The following is a 16,467-nucleotide window of genomic DNA, read 5'->3' as shown; positions in this document are numbered from 1 at the left end:
GATTTTCACAAAACCGGCGCTATGAAAATCATCAAAATATTTGTATTATTTTTCGAGGTTAGATTATGCTTTGGACATCGAATTTGATCACTTATAATGTAATGACTACGCAATCCTATATTACCTTGATACATTAATCTTCATTTACTTTAATTTTCCTAAATATTGTGTAATTAGACCACGGTTTCAAGCTACTATTCTGCTTTAAATAGATACACCGTTTTTATTCGCCGTTCACACTATTTTCATAATCTAGCTGATGTATTTCATATACTTCTGTTTAAATATAAAGCTTTATTAAACATTTTTGCAATGCATATTTTAATGAGACCATCGCACAACTTGTTTTTTTTATTTTTTTTTGTATTCATCGTGGATTTCGTTTACTTTGTGCTAACGTGTATTTTGTTTTGTTTACTTGTGCAATCATTTTTTTTCCTTCATTATATATTTTATATTATTTGTACTATGTCTGTCAATAACAATCCAGCATATAAATGGCACTTGTGTCGTTTATTCTAAACAAATAAATAATATTACCGTATAAATACAACCCCGGTAGACAACGCCCAACCGGGTGATGACATAGTTCCCCTGTCTGTACACTGCACAGGCAGGGACGCTCTTGTGAGGTGTCACTTTGGGTGTCACATAAAAAAAAAAAAAAACACCACTAACGAGAATGTGATTATTCAGTACCCAATGGGTTTATTGACAAAATAAACCTAGTTCTTTACCTAACTGAGCTATTTATAGCCATAAATGTAACCTTCCAATTGATAACATATTATATTAGGATCCACGAATTTACATTATATTTGCGAGAACATACTCCCAACCACCAATATGTTGAGTAATCATACACCCTCCTCAGGAATTATACGAGTAAGTGCGTCAATAATTTTTGTTATTCCACAAAATACGATTGTGTAGATATCCTTCACGGTGGCATAACCAAAAATCTTCTTGCGGTCGAAATTAATCATGTTGAAATTATAAAGCTTTCTGGTACAAATTTATTAACAAACGTGAGTAGTGGTGCTTTCGGATTATTAAATCAAACATACGTGGAAAATTATTTGCAAGTAGAATTTTCGTGCGTCCTTCGATGTGTGATAAAAAACTACGTTTTACCCAGTTATTATATAGATTAAACGTACAGATATAAAGAAAGTTTTTTAATTATATTACAAATCACAATATCGCCCCTGTCTATATGGTGTAAAGACAGTGAAACTACATCGCTACCCGGCTGGGCATCGTTGTGAAGTTAAGAAAATGCTGTAGGTGTGCTATACTGTTTGTCAATTCGATTAGATAAAGGACAAAAAAACTAATGCCGTTAGAAACAGAATAAAAAAATTATACAATGTAAGTTATGTTATAAGTACCCAACTTGGGTGCAAGACAATATCTCCCGTGAGATAGCGCATTGCTGCCAAATCACTTTGATGAATTCCTTTTCCCTTACATGAAAATAATATTTCTTGATTTATGTTTATGCAGTTAGAATACTTTAATAGTTAAGATGATTTTTCTGTATTTGGATATCCTTATACTGACCAAAAAGTTTGTTATGTTCAGTAGATTATCAACGTGCGATGATATAGCTAAAAATTCAACGGTTTTAACTTTTTTTGGTTAAATTATTAGGACGGGTTGTTTCGGAGAATTTGAACAATTCATCAAATTTCAACGCTCATTTTCAAGATGTGTGAGAATTCTGTTATAATTTCACTTTTTTCAAGTAACTAGCCTGTAATGATATAATAACAGAACTTGAATATGACATTCATAGAACTTGCAAATAAACGTTGAAATTTTATGAATTTTTCAAATTCTATAAAATAACCCATCCTAAGAGTGGGTTTTCTACTGAAAGTATGAATTTAAAATTATAGAAACTTGTCCATTCCTTATCCAAGTTAAAGATTAATATCTTTGCTGCGGGGTACCTTTGATCTGCAAGAGGCATTTCCAGTATATTTGAATTTGATTTCCTAGGCTTTCTATTTGGTCCCATTGATCATTGAACCTATCTCCCAGAAAAAAAATCCGTTTGCTTTTTTGACATTTTTTAACAACTTTAAAAGAACCATCTTATTGAATCGCGTAACTACTTTCACCAGAAACATTTATTTGGTGCGAAACTTCGTGAACCCATACGGAGTAAACTATATATGGATTCATCTGAAAGTTTTGCTTACAAGATTTCCCAACTTGATATACCTAGGGGAAACCGGGGAAACATGTACTTTGTCAGTAGTACCAAATCAAATAACTCACCAACTATAGTAAGTACGTTTATGATACGTCGTCAGGCAATGGCCCTGACATGTTCTGACATTCCGCCATTTTTGTCATTTTATTGTCATTTTATTGCATTGAAATAATTAAGTTTCTTCTTTCACTTCAACTGACGGATAATATAAGAGTTTTTTTGAGGCAAGATAAATTTTGTATTTCGTTAAATATGTAGGTACTCGTAAATACATATAATTGAAATTTTTTATAGTAAATTTACACTATTAAAATTACTTTTTTTCCGATAATAATTAAAATTCAAGAACATTATGCCTAAATTCTGTATTTTAATCTACATTTCGCTCTTGGTAGAACTGACTCCGGGGACGGAGTCAGTTGGAGCATTTTCCCCAATCGGTTTACACGTTTATAGCTTATATTATATAATATTTTGAAAAATTAAAAAATAATTTGATAGAAATCTAAATTATCTGCCGTTGAAGATGATTTTTTTTTCATAAAACCTTTATCTAAGACGTAGAAAATGGTAAGAGTCAAATTGGTGCAACAGTCCCCGATCTCCACTATACCAAATCAAAACATGTTATCTTGAAAAACCAAGTTTTGTAAATCTATTTCAATCTATTTTATTTATTTCAAGACAAAATCGTTGAAGTATTGTAGAAAATTAATGTCACCGTGCTTTCCATTTTGGAACATAATAAACATTCAATATTTTGTGTACTAGCATCGACAGTTTGACTATGGTAATCATGACCATTTAAAACGGTAAGTTGACAGATTCATTGATTAATTTTAATTTGACGGGTTGGCCAATAATTATGCTTCTCTGCCCTTTATCAAAGTCAACCACTTAATTATTATTAGCAACGCAATGAGCGGCTTTGTACTCATCAATCAATAATTCGAGATAACATCAAATAATCAGTCGCCCACCGGTTTCCGTTAGTGTTTGCATACAAATTGATAAATTGTGCTGAGTATACATTTGCGAACTGAAACGCAAACCAAGTTTCGAATTATGGAAAGTAACGAAACAACCGGATAATATAAGAGTTTTTATCAATTTTAATATCAGACACATAAAACCATGGATTACACGTGGATTAATAATCTCAATTCAGCATAGAAATAAACTGTTCAAATCTTATAAAACTCATGAAAAGCATTGCCTATCCACAAATGAAGCACAAAATTACAACAAACGTAACCATTATATTATATATAGAAATTATCTAAATACTCTTATAAAAAAATGCAAACACCAGTATTACTCTGAACAACTACAAAAAGCACATAACGACTCACGAAAAACATGGAACATCATAAATGAGATCTCAAACAGGAATCAAAAAGAACACAAAATTCCTCAAAAAATTATAACTGAAAATAATATAATCCTTGATAATCCTAAAGATATTGCAACCAATTTCAACCACTTTTTTACAAACATCGCCTCTACCCTAATTGACAATAATCCTTCTCTTAGCTTGCACTCTGAGCATGTACCCCCAGACTTTCTGAAGACTAAAAATTCTACCTTCAAACTTTCCGAATTTCCCGAAATAACTGAACTTGAAATCACAAACCACATTGACAATCTAAACGCTAGGTCTGCAAATGGCCCAGACAACTTAAGTAACACTACAATTAAATCTATAAAAAAACATATAATCAAACCATTACACCATATATTTAACGCATGCATCAGAGATAGTATTTTTCCGAATAAATTCAAACTAGCTAACATCATCCCAATACACAAATCAGGACCTAGATGTAAAACAGACAACTACAGACCAATCACATTAACTTCTCAATTGTCTAAGATATTAGAAAAATGCATTAAAAAACGTATCGTCGATTTTCTGGAATCAAACTCACTCCTTTCACCTAACCAATATGGCTTTAGAACTAAACTAGGTACTGATGATGCTATATTTAATTTAACCAAAAACATTTATTCTAACCTGGACTCAAACATCAAAACTTTAACCATTTTTTTAGATTTAAAGAAAGCCTTTGACACAGTCAACCATAGAACTCTCTTAAAGAAAATATCCAACATTGGAATTCAACACAAATGTCTCATGCTGTTACAAAATTATATATTGAATCGCCAACAATGCACAAAAATTGGAACATATTTGAGCAATTTTGATTTAGTAAAACATGGTGTACCACAAGGAACTGTATTGGGGCCGTTACTCTTTCTAATATATATAAATGACTTATGTAATATTAAAATACCTGGTAAAATTTTCTCATTTGCTGACGATACTGCAATAACAGTCCAAGGAAAATCATGGGAAGATACTACTAATAAAGCTAACAAATGTATTACTATTGTCAAAGAGTGGCTAGATAGAAACCTACTTACCCTAAATTATGATAAAACTATTTGTATTCCTTTCTATAACACACAGAAGTCGGCTCCTAAAACCAATCTTAATTTGAAGTTTCATAACGTAAATTGTAACCCAAACACATTCTGTAACTGTGAGGAGATGAAATCTGGAAAACTTATTAAGTATTTAGGTGTAACTATAGATTGTCAACTTAAATGGACCAGCCATATTGAAAAAACTGTTAACAAATTGAGATACCTAAAATATATTTTTAAAAGAATGAGTAATGTAGTAAATATAAAAACCATGAAACTAGTTTATGACTCACTAGTTCATTCATCTCTTTCCTATGGAATAATTGGCTGGGGCGGAACTTTCAACAATCATGTAAAACCACTAGAAATTGCACAAAAGTCAATTATTAAGATAATGTACCAAAAGACTAAATCCTATCCCTCTAAACAATTGTTCCAAGAAACTGAAATTTTGGACCTTAAGCAGACTTATAGTGCTCAATGTCTTAAATTTATTTATACGCGACCAAACAACTTTATTAAAAATTCAAATCGTGCCAGCCAACGACATGGCGCTTGTGAATATGCTGTGCCTCACTGCAAAACCAGGTTGGCCCAAAGGCATATTAGTTTTATTGCTCCAAAAATGTATAATTCTTTATGTACAACCTTTAAAAGGGACACGTGTGTAAACCTTCAATCTTTTAAAAAGTACATCAAATCTTGGCTAAAAAACACTGAACTAGATATTTTTTTCTTATAAGTTTTAGCAAAGCTATCTGTAACATTTATATCAATGTATACATTATTTTTTATTATTTCACATACATACAAAACAGCGCATATATTTTATTGTTTGTAATGCTTTGTCTGCTAATTCACTTTTTAAGATGTCTTCAAAAACTAGTATTTACCTTATTTTTTGTGTTATTTTAAAACTTTTACATGTTACATGATTTAGTTTCTTGTATTGTATCTCTACAGTAACTCTTTTAAAATAACTCAAATTTATATTTAATATTGTATCTTCACTTAAACCATAGAAATAAGATAAAAATACTTATAATACCCACACTCAGGCTTCGCCTTCGTGGGATTTTTTTTAATTATGTACATTTATTTCAATATTTTTTATACATTTTTCAATATTTTATGTAACCATGTATGTATAAAAAAAAATTCAATAAATAAAAAAAAAAAAAAAAAAAAAAAAAAAACCGCAATTGGCATTTCGAAACATTTCCTGTTGCTTCGTCCCTTTCCTATAATTCGAGGCTTGGCTCGCGTTTCGGTTCACAAATATATCCGAACCCTTACATGAAAATAAATTACTTTATTGAAACCACTATTTTTTATATTATTATAATTATTTTAATACGTTGAAAATAAATGCTGGCATTACTTTTTCGAAGTAGTTTATTTTATTACCAAACAAAGGTTATGTATTATATTGCCACTAAATGATTTATTTCTATTTTAAGCTGAACTAACCAAAAACTCATTCAAATTGACTGAAAGGGTTATCTTGTTGTCTTTAAAAACAACAAGTCTAACCGTGTGCGTTAACATCGGTCATTTTGTACTTATTTATGTATTCATTTTCGGGAAATTTAAATAAAAAATTTTATCAGTTTTTATGCGTACTAAATTTTATCAGTTTAAATGTGTACTACCTATACCAATGATAATTTTTTTTTTTTTTTAATTGTACAACAGAACATTCGTTCCAGTTACAGTACAATTTTACAAACAGTATAATTTTACATCATATCAGCATTTGGGTAAGTGACTCTTCAATAATTGTTTTAGGTCGTTTAAAGAACAGTCATTTACATCCAAATTCTTTGCTAGTTCGTTCAACAGCACCACTCCCCTTGTCATGCTATGCTTTGCCAGGACGTCGGTTTTGCCTTTTGGTACTCTAAATAAGTCATGGTATCGACTTCGGCTGTAGTGGTCTGGTACATATAAATCATAGCATCCCAAGAGGAATGGGCTATCAATAAAATTGTTCCAAATTTTGAAAGATATAGTGGCTAGGCTTGCTTTCCGCCTAGTTTCCAGACTTACAGAATTGGTTTCCTCAAGTAAGTCGATATGGTGCATGAATCTGGGATAGGTTCCATGCGTCCGCATATAGACATACCTGAGGAATTTCTTCTGGATTTGCTCTATCATTTCAATGTACTTCTGGTGATACGGTGCCCAAACATCGCTCGCATACTCCAGCTTGCTTCTCAGTATGCCATCGAACAATGCTAACATAGCATCTTGGTTATTGAACTGCTTGCATGTCCTAATGACGAACTCAAGAAGTTTGTAGCAAGACTGAGTGAGCTGCGATATATGGCCAGAGAATTTCAGTTCGGGATCAAAGACGACACCGAGATCCTTTACGGAATTTACACGTGAAAGTGTTTCGCCCTTTATCTTATAATCGTAAAGTATAGTGTTTAAAGAGCGAGTGTAAGACATAGTGACACATTTTTTTGTATTGAAATCTAATTTGTTTATCAACGACCATTCAGATAGTGCATCCAGATCAGCTTGCATTTTAAGACAGTCTTGTTGGGAGCTTATTTCCATTAGAATTTTAAGGTCATCTGCAAACAGTAGACATTTACTATTCTTAACATAGTTTTGGATGTCATTTATTAGTATTAGAAACAACAGCGGTCCGAGGTTAGACCCTTAAGGAATTCCAGATTTCGCTGAGAATTTTTTTGAATTATGTCCATTTACCGAAACAAATTGTTTTCTGGATTTTAAATATGATGAGAAAAAGTTTAGTGTTGGTAGGTCGAAGCCTAGTTTAAACATTTTCCTCAGTAAGATATCATGGTTAACACGGTCAAATGCTTTGGCAAAGTCGGTGTAAACTACATCTGTTTGGTGCCTTGAGTCTAAACCGGTGGCTACCAATCTCGAGAAAGTAAGCAGATTTGTGACTGTTGATTTCTTTGGAAAGAAACCGTGTTGATTTTCTCCAATGAATGGCATAATCTGGAGACTTAATTTGTCACAAATCATTTTTTCAAATAGTTTTGGTAGCACTGATAATACGGCTACCGGTCTGTAGTTTTTGACGTCTGTCTTGTCACCAGCCTTGAAAATGGGACTGACTCGGGTCAGTTTCCATATCTGGGGGAAAGTAGAAGTCAAAATACTGGTATTAAATATATGACAAAGAGCTTCACTTATCATTGGCGCTATGCTAATGATAGTACTGGAAGGGATTCCATCCGGCCCTGTAGCCTTGTCAGTCTTCAGTTTACGGATATAAGCTTCTACCTCTGTCGGGCTCGTTAATCTTAGGGAAATGTTACCTACGTTCCATGGGACCTCTGTTCGCGTAAAATCTGTACTAAGATTAGGGGTTTCACTATCATACACAGATTGAAAGTAGTCTGCAAATTTCTGACAGATAGATTCTGAGTCCGTTATAAATTTGTCTCCACTATTCAGGCCGTTATGTGACCTGGAGTTAGCTTTCTGTGATTTTATAAAATCCCAGAAGCATTTGACATTGTCTTTAATCCCGTCCTGAATTCTGTTTAAATATTGTCGTTTAGTTATGACAATATCTTTTTTGAGCTCGGATCGCATCGCAGAAAACAATAAGTAGTCTGATTGCTTTTTGTGTACTCTATATTTTCTGCGATGCGCTTCCTTGATTTTTATTTTGTCAATAATTGATTTTGTGAACCATACCGGGTAGGTTGCACTCACATTTATTGACTTCTTAATTGGAACACATAAATCAAAAACACTTGTTAAAACATTATAAAAATACTCTACCGCAACATCAACAGAATGTATACTTTTAAGAAATTTCCAGTCAAAATGTGACAGAATGTTTTGACACAGTTCTATATTAGCACGTTTAAAGTTATATTGCGAGTAGCAGTTGATATTGTGTGTAGACGAGGCGGGGCGGGCGCGGGCGCGGTGATGTTTGTGGCCGTTGCTATGTGATGGTGCGGCTCGCGTTAGACGCGCCGCACTTTGGACGGAATGGAAAAAAAACGCGAATTAAGTGGTTTTTGCATACGTTAATTTTTTTAATATTTATATTTTTTTAGTGTAGTACAATAGTTTCTGCATTTTATGTGTTAATTTAAATATGTCAATAGGGCTTGATGGAAGTTTGGCAACGCTGCAAAGTGTGTCGTAAGTTGAATGTTCGGCATCGCGTTTTTCAGTTCATTCCTACGCGTGAGCAGAGACGGTTGTGTAATAAGTGACTTTTGGATATATTTACAAAAGTTTCTTATGGCTGACATTCCTCAAGGTATTCTTAATTTAATTTACAAAATTATATATCAATATATCATGTGTGTGAGATTTGAACTAACATCTAATTTTACACTATTTTTGAATTTTTTTGCTGTTAAAATGCATATTTCAATTAGCATTTAGAAACAAAACATCGTTTGTTCCCATTTATGAATATATAAGTATTGTAGACTGAAGTCTCACCTTTAATGTCATATATAAATTGTGATCATCTTTTGTCCTTCCTTGAACAATTTTGTTATTTTCAGGAAGGCCTATATGCATTCTCCAGAGAGAATTATTCGAGGCATTAAAAAAACGGGGTATATTAAATGCCACTTCTGAGAAATTAAAATAGTTTTTAATTAATTACGTAACACAAAAATACCACATAGCGGCAGGTTCTAACATTTTGAGCCCTACATTTTACAAAAACATTAAGAATTTTTCACTACAATATTAATGACGAAATGGAGAAAAAGCTATTTATAATAATAAATTAATATTTTTACTTAAAAATATTTATAATTCATTAATAAGATTAAAAAAAATATTGCACTAATATTTAGCCATCAAACAATTAATTCGTGTTTTTTCTTCATTCCGTCCACTGTGCGCCGCGACGGCCAGTGTTGGATGATGATGGTCTTCCTTGACTAGCGGCTCTTCGCTTCTAGTCACTTCACACAGGGACAAGTTACTTAGGACGAGGTCCAGGATATTGTCATAACTGTTTAATACTTCACTGTGCTGAGTTAATCCATTTGAACCACAAAAATATTTAAAGTCGTTTAACACGTCCTCAGGTTTATTATGTAGGTTAAAATCACCCAGTATAATAATATTTTTATTCAATAATAAATTGGATTTAGTATCTAGATGCTCATAGAAGTTGCGTCTAATTTCAGTATCGTCTGAGCAATAATTATATATTTTCTTCTCGTGTCTTTTCCTGTAAGTAAGATATAAAAATAAATGTAATTAAAATTGGTAACTTATTTGCTCAAGGCAAATCAGAAAAAAAAATTGTTTCCTGGATTATTTATTCAGGTTGTAATAAATGTCCATTTAAATTGTATTAATATTGTTATATATTATAACAACTTGTATTATAATATATATCATATAATACAAGTTGACGTGTATGCAGCGGAAAAATTTTCTCTACTTTATATAAATATAATATACATGTATTATATGTATCTATTGTATATGTATGTAATGATTCTATATATATAAACTCTATAAAAATCCGTTGCCAAGTTTAGAAGAACTGAGCGCTGAAACAGACAGTCGGACGCGGATAGCGACTTTGTTTTATACTATTTAGAGAAGGAATAAAAAAATTAATAATAAGAAATCTGTAACAGAATTATGTAAATAAATAATTAAAAATGGTAAATACATCAAAATATCACTCATGATTTATCTAATTTTTTTTAAAATTGGTTTTCAATGAAAATTTAAAAACATTTTCCTTGTTATTTCTAGCATACTTTAAAATTATCCCGCACAAATTTTTGGGAGGAATTTCCGTCTACGTCACCGTTTACGTTTGGGAATAATATTAATACAGTGGTCATGAAAATGTTTAAAATCAAAGGGCAAACGGGCATAAGCTAGTCATTAAAAATTGGTATTTGAAAATAAGAAAACTCATTATTTTTAATAATCTGAGTTTTCTACTTGATAATCATAATATCTTATTTTAATGACATCGTCAATAATCCTCTTTTTTGGGAATGGATTTGTTTATTTAGCATAGAAACAATACTTTTATGCTAAATGTCAACTTTTGCTCCTTTTAAAAAAAGTAGAAAATTATTTAAAAATTTTAGGAAGGTGTGGCATGATGAAATTATTTAGTACTGAGTCAGACAATATTTTGGAAGTGATGTGTATTATTGTATAATTAAAACCAATGATTTAATTTGAAGGCATGAAGAGTTATATGAAAGTGTTTTCTTTACTTCACAGGGCACGTCAATTCTGCCATCAACCCAATCGTGTACTGCTTCATGACACGAAACTTCAGGAGGTCTGTGAAGAAGCTGGTCTGCGGGACCCCGGATGATCTTTCAGCGAGGCAGCACCAACGGTGTAAAGTAAGTATTTTCTTCTTAAATTTTTTTTACGAATATTCTATTCAACGTGGCTGGGGTTGAGTGCACTAACTTCGTAAAGTGATTCTACATGACAGTACAGGTATAAAAGATAAAATAAATAGTAATTTTGAAAAATCAAACATTCAAAAATTTTTTTTTCTCTAAATATATTTTGTATTAGAAAAACATGGAATTTCGAAAAAAATCTCTTTATTTCTGCCATCATTTAGAATCACATTAGTGCACTTTTCTCTAGGACGCCTTGTATATTAAATGCCATTGGATTCAGAATTTCAAGGAAATATTAAACACTTTTAAATGCTCATCATCGTAATTATAAATATGGGATACTAGTGGCATATTATTATGTAGATCAAATACACATACACACACACACACACCCTCACACACCCACCCTCACCCTCGCACACGCACACACACACACCCTCACACACACACACACACACACACATACACTAAGCAGAGATGTGCTTTATTTCAAATAAATCCATTTCAAATGGAAATGCAAAATGCAAAACGGGTATTTTCCATTTTGCATTTTAAATGCTTTTCTAAAAACCATTTTGCATTTTGCATTTTAAATGCTTTTCTCAATGCATTTTCCATTTTAAATGCTTTTTCGCAACATTCTTCCTACTATCTCCACTCATCTTTTTTTCATAAGCCCAAAATGTCAGTCGGTCCTCAACCTCGCTATGAGAGATAATTTACATTTTTCAAGATGCTGCCTGGTAGGAGCCCTGGCAATTGAGTGATACCATTACAAAAAATACTGATTCAAATACTGAACATGGGGCCATGCCGCTGTAATATTAAATGTTAGATAGCAGTTTCTATGTTTTACGTTGGCAACATTTGTCCCGCGCAAATTGTTTGTGGTTCATAATCCGTAGTCGTGGCATTTTTTGATTTACCATCATGTAATATGTTTGTTTTACATTGATGTCCATTATTAAATGACAAAACTGTTTAAAAATTCTATAATTATTTTAATTGTTTGACCTGAGAAACCATTTTGCATTTTCAATGCATTTTGAAAATAGGTATTTTGCATTTTGCATTTGAAATGCTTTTCTAAAAACCATTTTGCATTTTCAAATGGAAAAGTTTTAACCCATTTCCATTTTGCATTTCAAATGGTTTTGGGTACCCATTTTGCACATCTCTGACACTAAGACCGAATGATTGACAGGTATGTGTGAAAATTTTTGTTTGGGTGATTAATTGATTCCGGAGAAAAGCTTCCAACGATTTATTGTAACCTTGACACTTTACCCGGTAAAAACGTTTCCTGTTGTATAATTAACTGATTTTCATTGCCGAATTGAATAATTTAATAACTCATGTTGAAATAATATTTATGAGTTATTGCTTATGAGAGTATGTAATTGTTATTGGAATTTGTATGATTTCAAAAAATTAACTAGGTATCCAGTCAAAATAAGTTTATATATATGGTAGTTACCGATTTGTATTAATTAAGGTGTTTCGTTACCCGTTATGGAATCCGCTTGGTTAGTTCAGGGACGAATTGATTTACGAGTATATACAGAAATCAAATATCTATTGATAATAGGGAAAACTTTACTTCCTTAAGGTTTAGATCACACATGAATCTTAGAATCCACCTATAGCTCTTTCATATAAAATAAATCTTCATAATAATATAACAATTTTATTTGTTTTTGAAACTTTTTCTCATTACGTATTCCGAGGGAGAATTATTATAAAGACCCTAGAATCGGGATTCGCCGGAAATTATCGTAAATTCCTCAGCCTGTCTGGGTTCAGGTGTTTTTAAGCATCGACCAAATCGTAAACATTACAGCGTTAAGGTTTAACTATCTCGCTGAACCACAAATTTGGAAAGGGAATTTTATATTTAAGAGGTAGGAATAAGGACGTGACCATTGTTACCAAGCATCCGCTAGTGGCTATTGGTTATTATCGGTATAGCTTTCGTTCGAAGATCTAAGTTATAAATTGCATATAAATTGAACCGCAGCTATGCCATCCTATTATAAATACTCTGTCGATACCACGTTGAATTTTTAAATTTATATTCGCCAAATATCTTAGTATTTCCCAGCTAAAGGAGAGCCAAGTGAATTTGGTAAATGTTAAGATATTCATTTTAAGGCGATGCACTACGTAATAATTCAAAATCATGTGTTTTTGGTTTGAAAATTTGGTCGCCTATTACATCTTGGCCTTTGACATAATCGAGTATTTTTTAGATTAAGTCTTTTTATTAGCAAAGAAAAAAATAATGTATAAGGCATATGAAAATTGCTTTAAAGTTTAAATCTCCTACTTACGAACCCATTTTCCGGTGTAATTTTATTATACAATGTTGCAAATTAATTTATTTATGAAATGATCGGAAAAAATTAAATATTTATGCCTGAACATCCACAAAATAAAATAAAAGGCACTTTTTGGCCATGTTTTTTTCTTGCATAAATCAAAACAGGCGGATGGTGTTAAACGGGAATTTAAACCTTATCGCCATCTACGTAAGGGGTGTTATTGATAGCGGCTTGATTTAAAATATTACACGACGTAGTGCATCGCCTTAAGGAATCTTCTAATATTTATTAGCAATTGAATTATGGAAATCGATAAAAAATGAGTATTTATTAAGATATTTTTAGATTTGCTTAAACGGTTTTAATAAATAAATTGACTTTCATATTTTGTATTTCTCTGTTCACGAACATGGTCGCTAGTAAAAAAATGAATTTTAACTGTTTATTTGAAATTTGAAATACGAGCAAATAATCTGTAATTTTACTATTTAGTTATTGTAATAAAGTTATTATTATTCTATGGGAAGGTTGTCGACAAGAGTATTATATTCGCTGAAGCGTAATTGTCTCTTTCAAAGTAATTCAAACACGATCAGGCTGTAGTCGTTAAAACTGTATCGTTTGAAGCACAGAATGTCGACGAAATGCGATCTGCACACAACCTGCATTGCAGTTGTTGCATTTTAACGATTTCAACTGACAAAACCCATTATAATTATTTCAGTGGCGAGCAATGAGCATTACCTTTTGAAATTTTCCCATTATCCAAGAAAACAAAGGGTGGGAAATATAGAAATTAAAATAATATTTGACATGCAAAAAAGTCAATTTCATTTAAACGTGTTTGATTATTTATCTGAGCATACGAAATCCGGAAAAAATATTTTCAGTTACAGAAATATTTGTAAAAATATGGATATTTGTAAGGTTTATGCGCAGTTACCTACTTGTATAATATTATTATATTTCGACTTCGGTGGAAAAATATTGCTTTAATCTATATTTTCAATGGATAAGTTGGTGTTTCAGTGATACATATTTTTTTTAAATACTGTTCAAGTACACATTGATCTCAATTTAAGATTAGAATACCTTTTTTACTAATGGCCAACTTTGTTAACCCTCCACAGGCGTGGTTAAATTATACCAAAAGTAATGCCTGGTAGGGTTTGTTTTACGGCGATACTTCATCGATGCTTTTCTTTTTAGACATTTATTTTTCCTTTTTTTTGAAATTTATATTCAAACAAATAAGTATAAAATATTTCTGAAATTTTTTTATTTTTTCGCCAAAAACAAACACTTTAACTTTAACCTAAATAATGTAGTACGTCTCCGATTGTGCAGGAATTATTTTTGAATATTTGACTTTAAACATAATTTTAGTGATTAGGCATCGTTAGAATGTTTGGCTTAGAAATTGTTACTTTTTGGCAGTAGAAAATTGAGCTTAAAACTGATATATGAGTTCTGCAAGAGTTTTACACAACCTTTGTTTTGCGAAATTTTGTACACGTTTGTTTTATATCAGAGAGGTGGTTGACAATCATCATAACAATATATATTATCATAATACGGGCAATTGCCTAGTGTGGTAGTCGAAAAGCATGTAAAAAAATATATATTTATATATGTAGATATATATGTATATTGGTGTCAGAATTTAAGCGAATCAAAGTTATCATTTTCTTGGGAATCGTGTTTTTCTTCAATTAGTAGTGCTTGAATATTCTCTGCTTAGTTATTAGTTAGTCGAGAAAACATAGTGAATAGTGCAAACCTTAAACAAGCTTATAAACATTGAAGTGACCCACCGCTGTCCCACCCCGGTATAGGTGACTTATGGTCACCCCTTCGGAGCTCTCGCAAGAATCTAATTTTTTTTGTGTAAACGACTCTACATAATATAAGAAAGAATCTAGACCTTCAATGTCCCCGCATACAGTGTTAGGAAGCGGTATACGAGCGCTTACAGGTAAGTAACTACAGAGCAATAAATGCTTCTCAACTAAGAAAGACAACAACAAAACAGAAAAAAGATGGACATTTTGGAGAACATGGAATTCGTAATCATTTGACAAAACCAAGAGAAAAAAAAAATGATTATAAAGTGTAGATGTATCACCAACCTGAAATGAAAAAAAATAAATGAGAAGCGTATTGTTACAGTGTAAAAAAAATAAATTAATTATAATAGTAAAGTAAAAAGGGACATATTCAGCAACCATCACGAATATCGTGTGGTCACTGAGTAGCAGATGACCTGTAAGCATAAGAATATAAGAAGAAAAAAGGAAAGGAAGGTGGTTTAGCGCCTCGCAGCTGGCTGTCCTGTGGGGGGATTAGTGGTGGTTGGGAAGACTGAGACGGGTCCGGATGCCGCGCCCCTAAGCCGACCTCCCGGTGGTGCCCCGAAGAAGTGTGTAGGATGGTAGGAATTATACCTTAAAGACCCTAGGGAAGAAAAGCGTCGGGTAGTCGGAGGCAGGGCGGAAGGCACCAAGACCCGCACAGTCGTCCCTCTGACCACCATCCCTCCTCAGGGGTGGCGCAGATGTTTGGCAAGGTTCCACACTAACAGAGCTCCGGTGAGCGAATGCGTGGACAAAGGCCCATGGTCCAACCCCAATTGGGGAAGAGAGAAAGACAACACAGACAAACAACGGAGTTCAGTAATCACCTGAAATACATTGCAAAAAATAAAAGTAGAAAAAACAGTATCTAACTAGGTAAAAGAAATAAAATTTTCCTGAAAACAGGAATTCGAGAAAGAGAAACAAAATAAATAATATATAAGGAGTATAAAAATTTAAAGAACATAAAAAAGTCATATTAATAATGCTGAAAAACAAGAGAGACTCATAAGAATAAAAAAAAAGAACGAAGAGAAAGGAGAGACAAGCAAGGAGATAAAGAAAAAATATACAAGTTTGTAAGGTAAAGTAAAGTGAGCAGTATCCGTGGTAGTACAGGCGCAGTACACTAGGGTTCCTGAGTTTGCAATTAGTCAGCGACTCTAAGCTCAGACCATCTCTCAACCTAGATCCTTGTAAACTTCCTCAAACACTCTAAGTTCACCTTATTAGCGACAAGATCGGTGTTCCACACCGGTCTTATGATGACCTCCAAA

The 16,467-nt window shown here is 32.4% G+C and overlaps 1 protein-coding gene across 3 annotated transcripts in view; it reads left to right on the top strand.

The window, feature by feature from the left end:
- LOC149426357 (QRFP-like peptide receptor) overlaps nucleotides 1-16,467 on the top strand; it is a 240,428-nt gene that overhangs the window by 126,043 nt on the left and 97,918 nt on the right. For all 3 annotated transcript variants that reach the window (XM_089636533.1, XM_089636543.1, XM_089636551.1), the window contains exon 8: nucleotides 10,880-11,007. In XM_089636533.1, the coding sequence (XP_089492659.1) occupies nucleotides 10,880-11,007 (128 nt within the window). The remainder of the gene's footprint in view (nucleotides 1-10,879; nucleotides 11,008-16,467) is intronic.

This window comes from Hesperophylax consimilis, chromosome 1, assembly GCF_061612785.1.
Source record: "Hesperophylax consimilis isolate HC1 chromosome 1, BYU_Hcon_1.0, whole genome shotgun sequence".
Classification (NCBI taxonomy): domain Eukaryota; kingdom Metazoa; phylum Arthropoda; class Insecta; order Trichoptera; family Limnephilidae; genus Hesperophylax; species Hesperophylax consimilis.
Note: the sequence above shows the minus strand (reverse complement) of the source record. Positions and strands in the feature narration are given on the sequence as shown.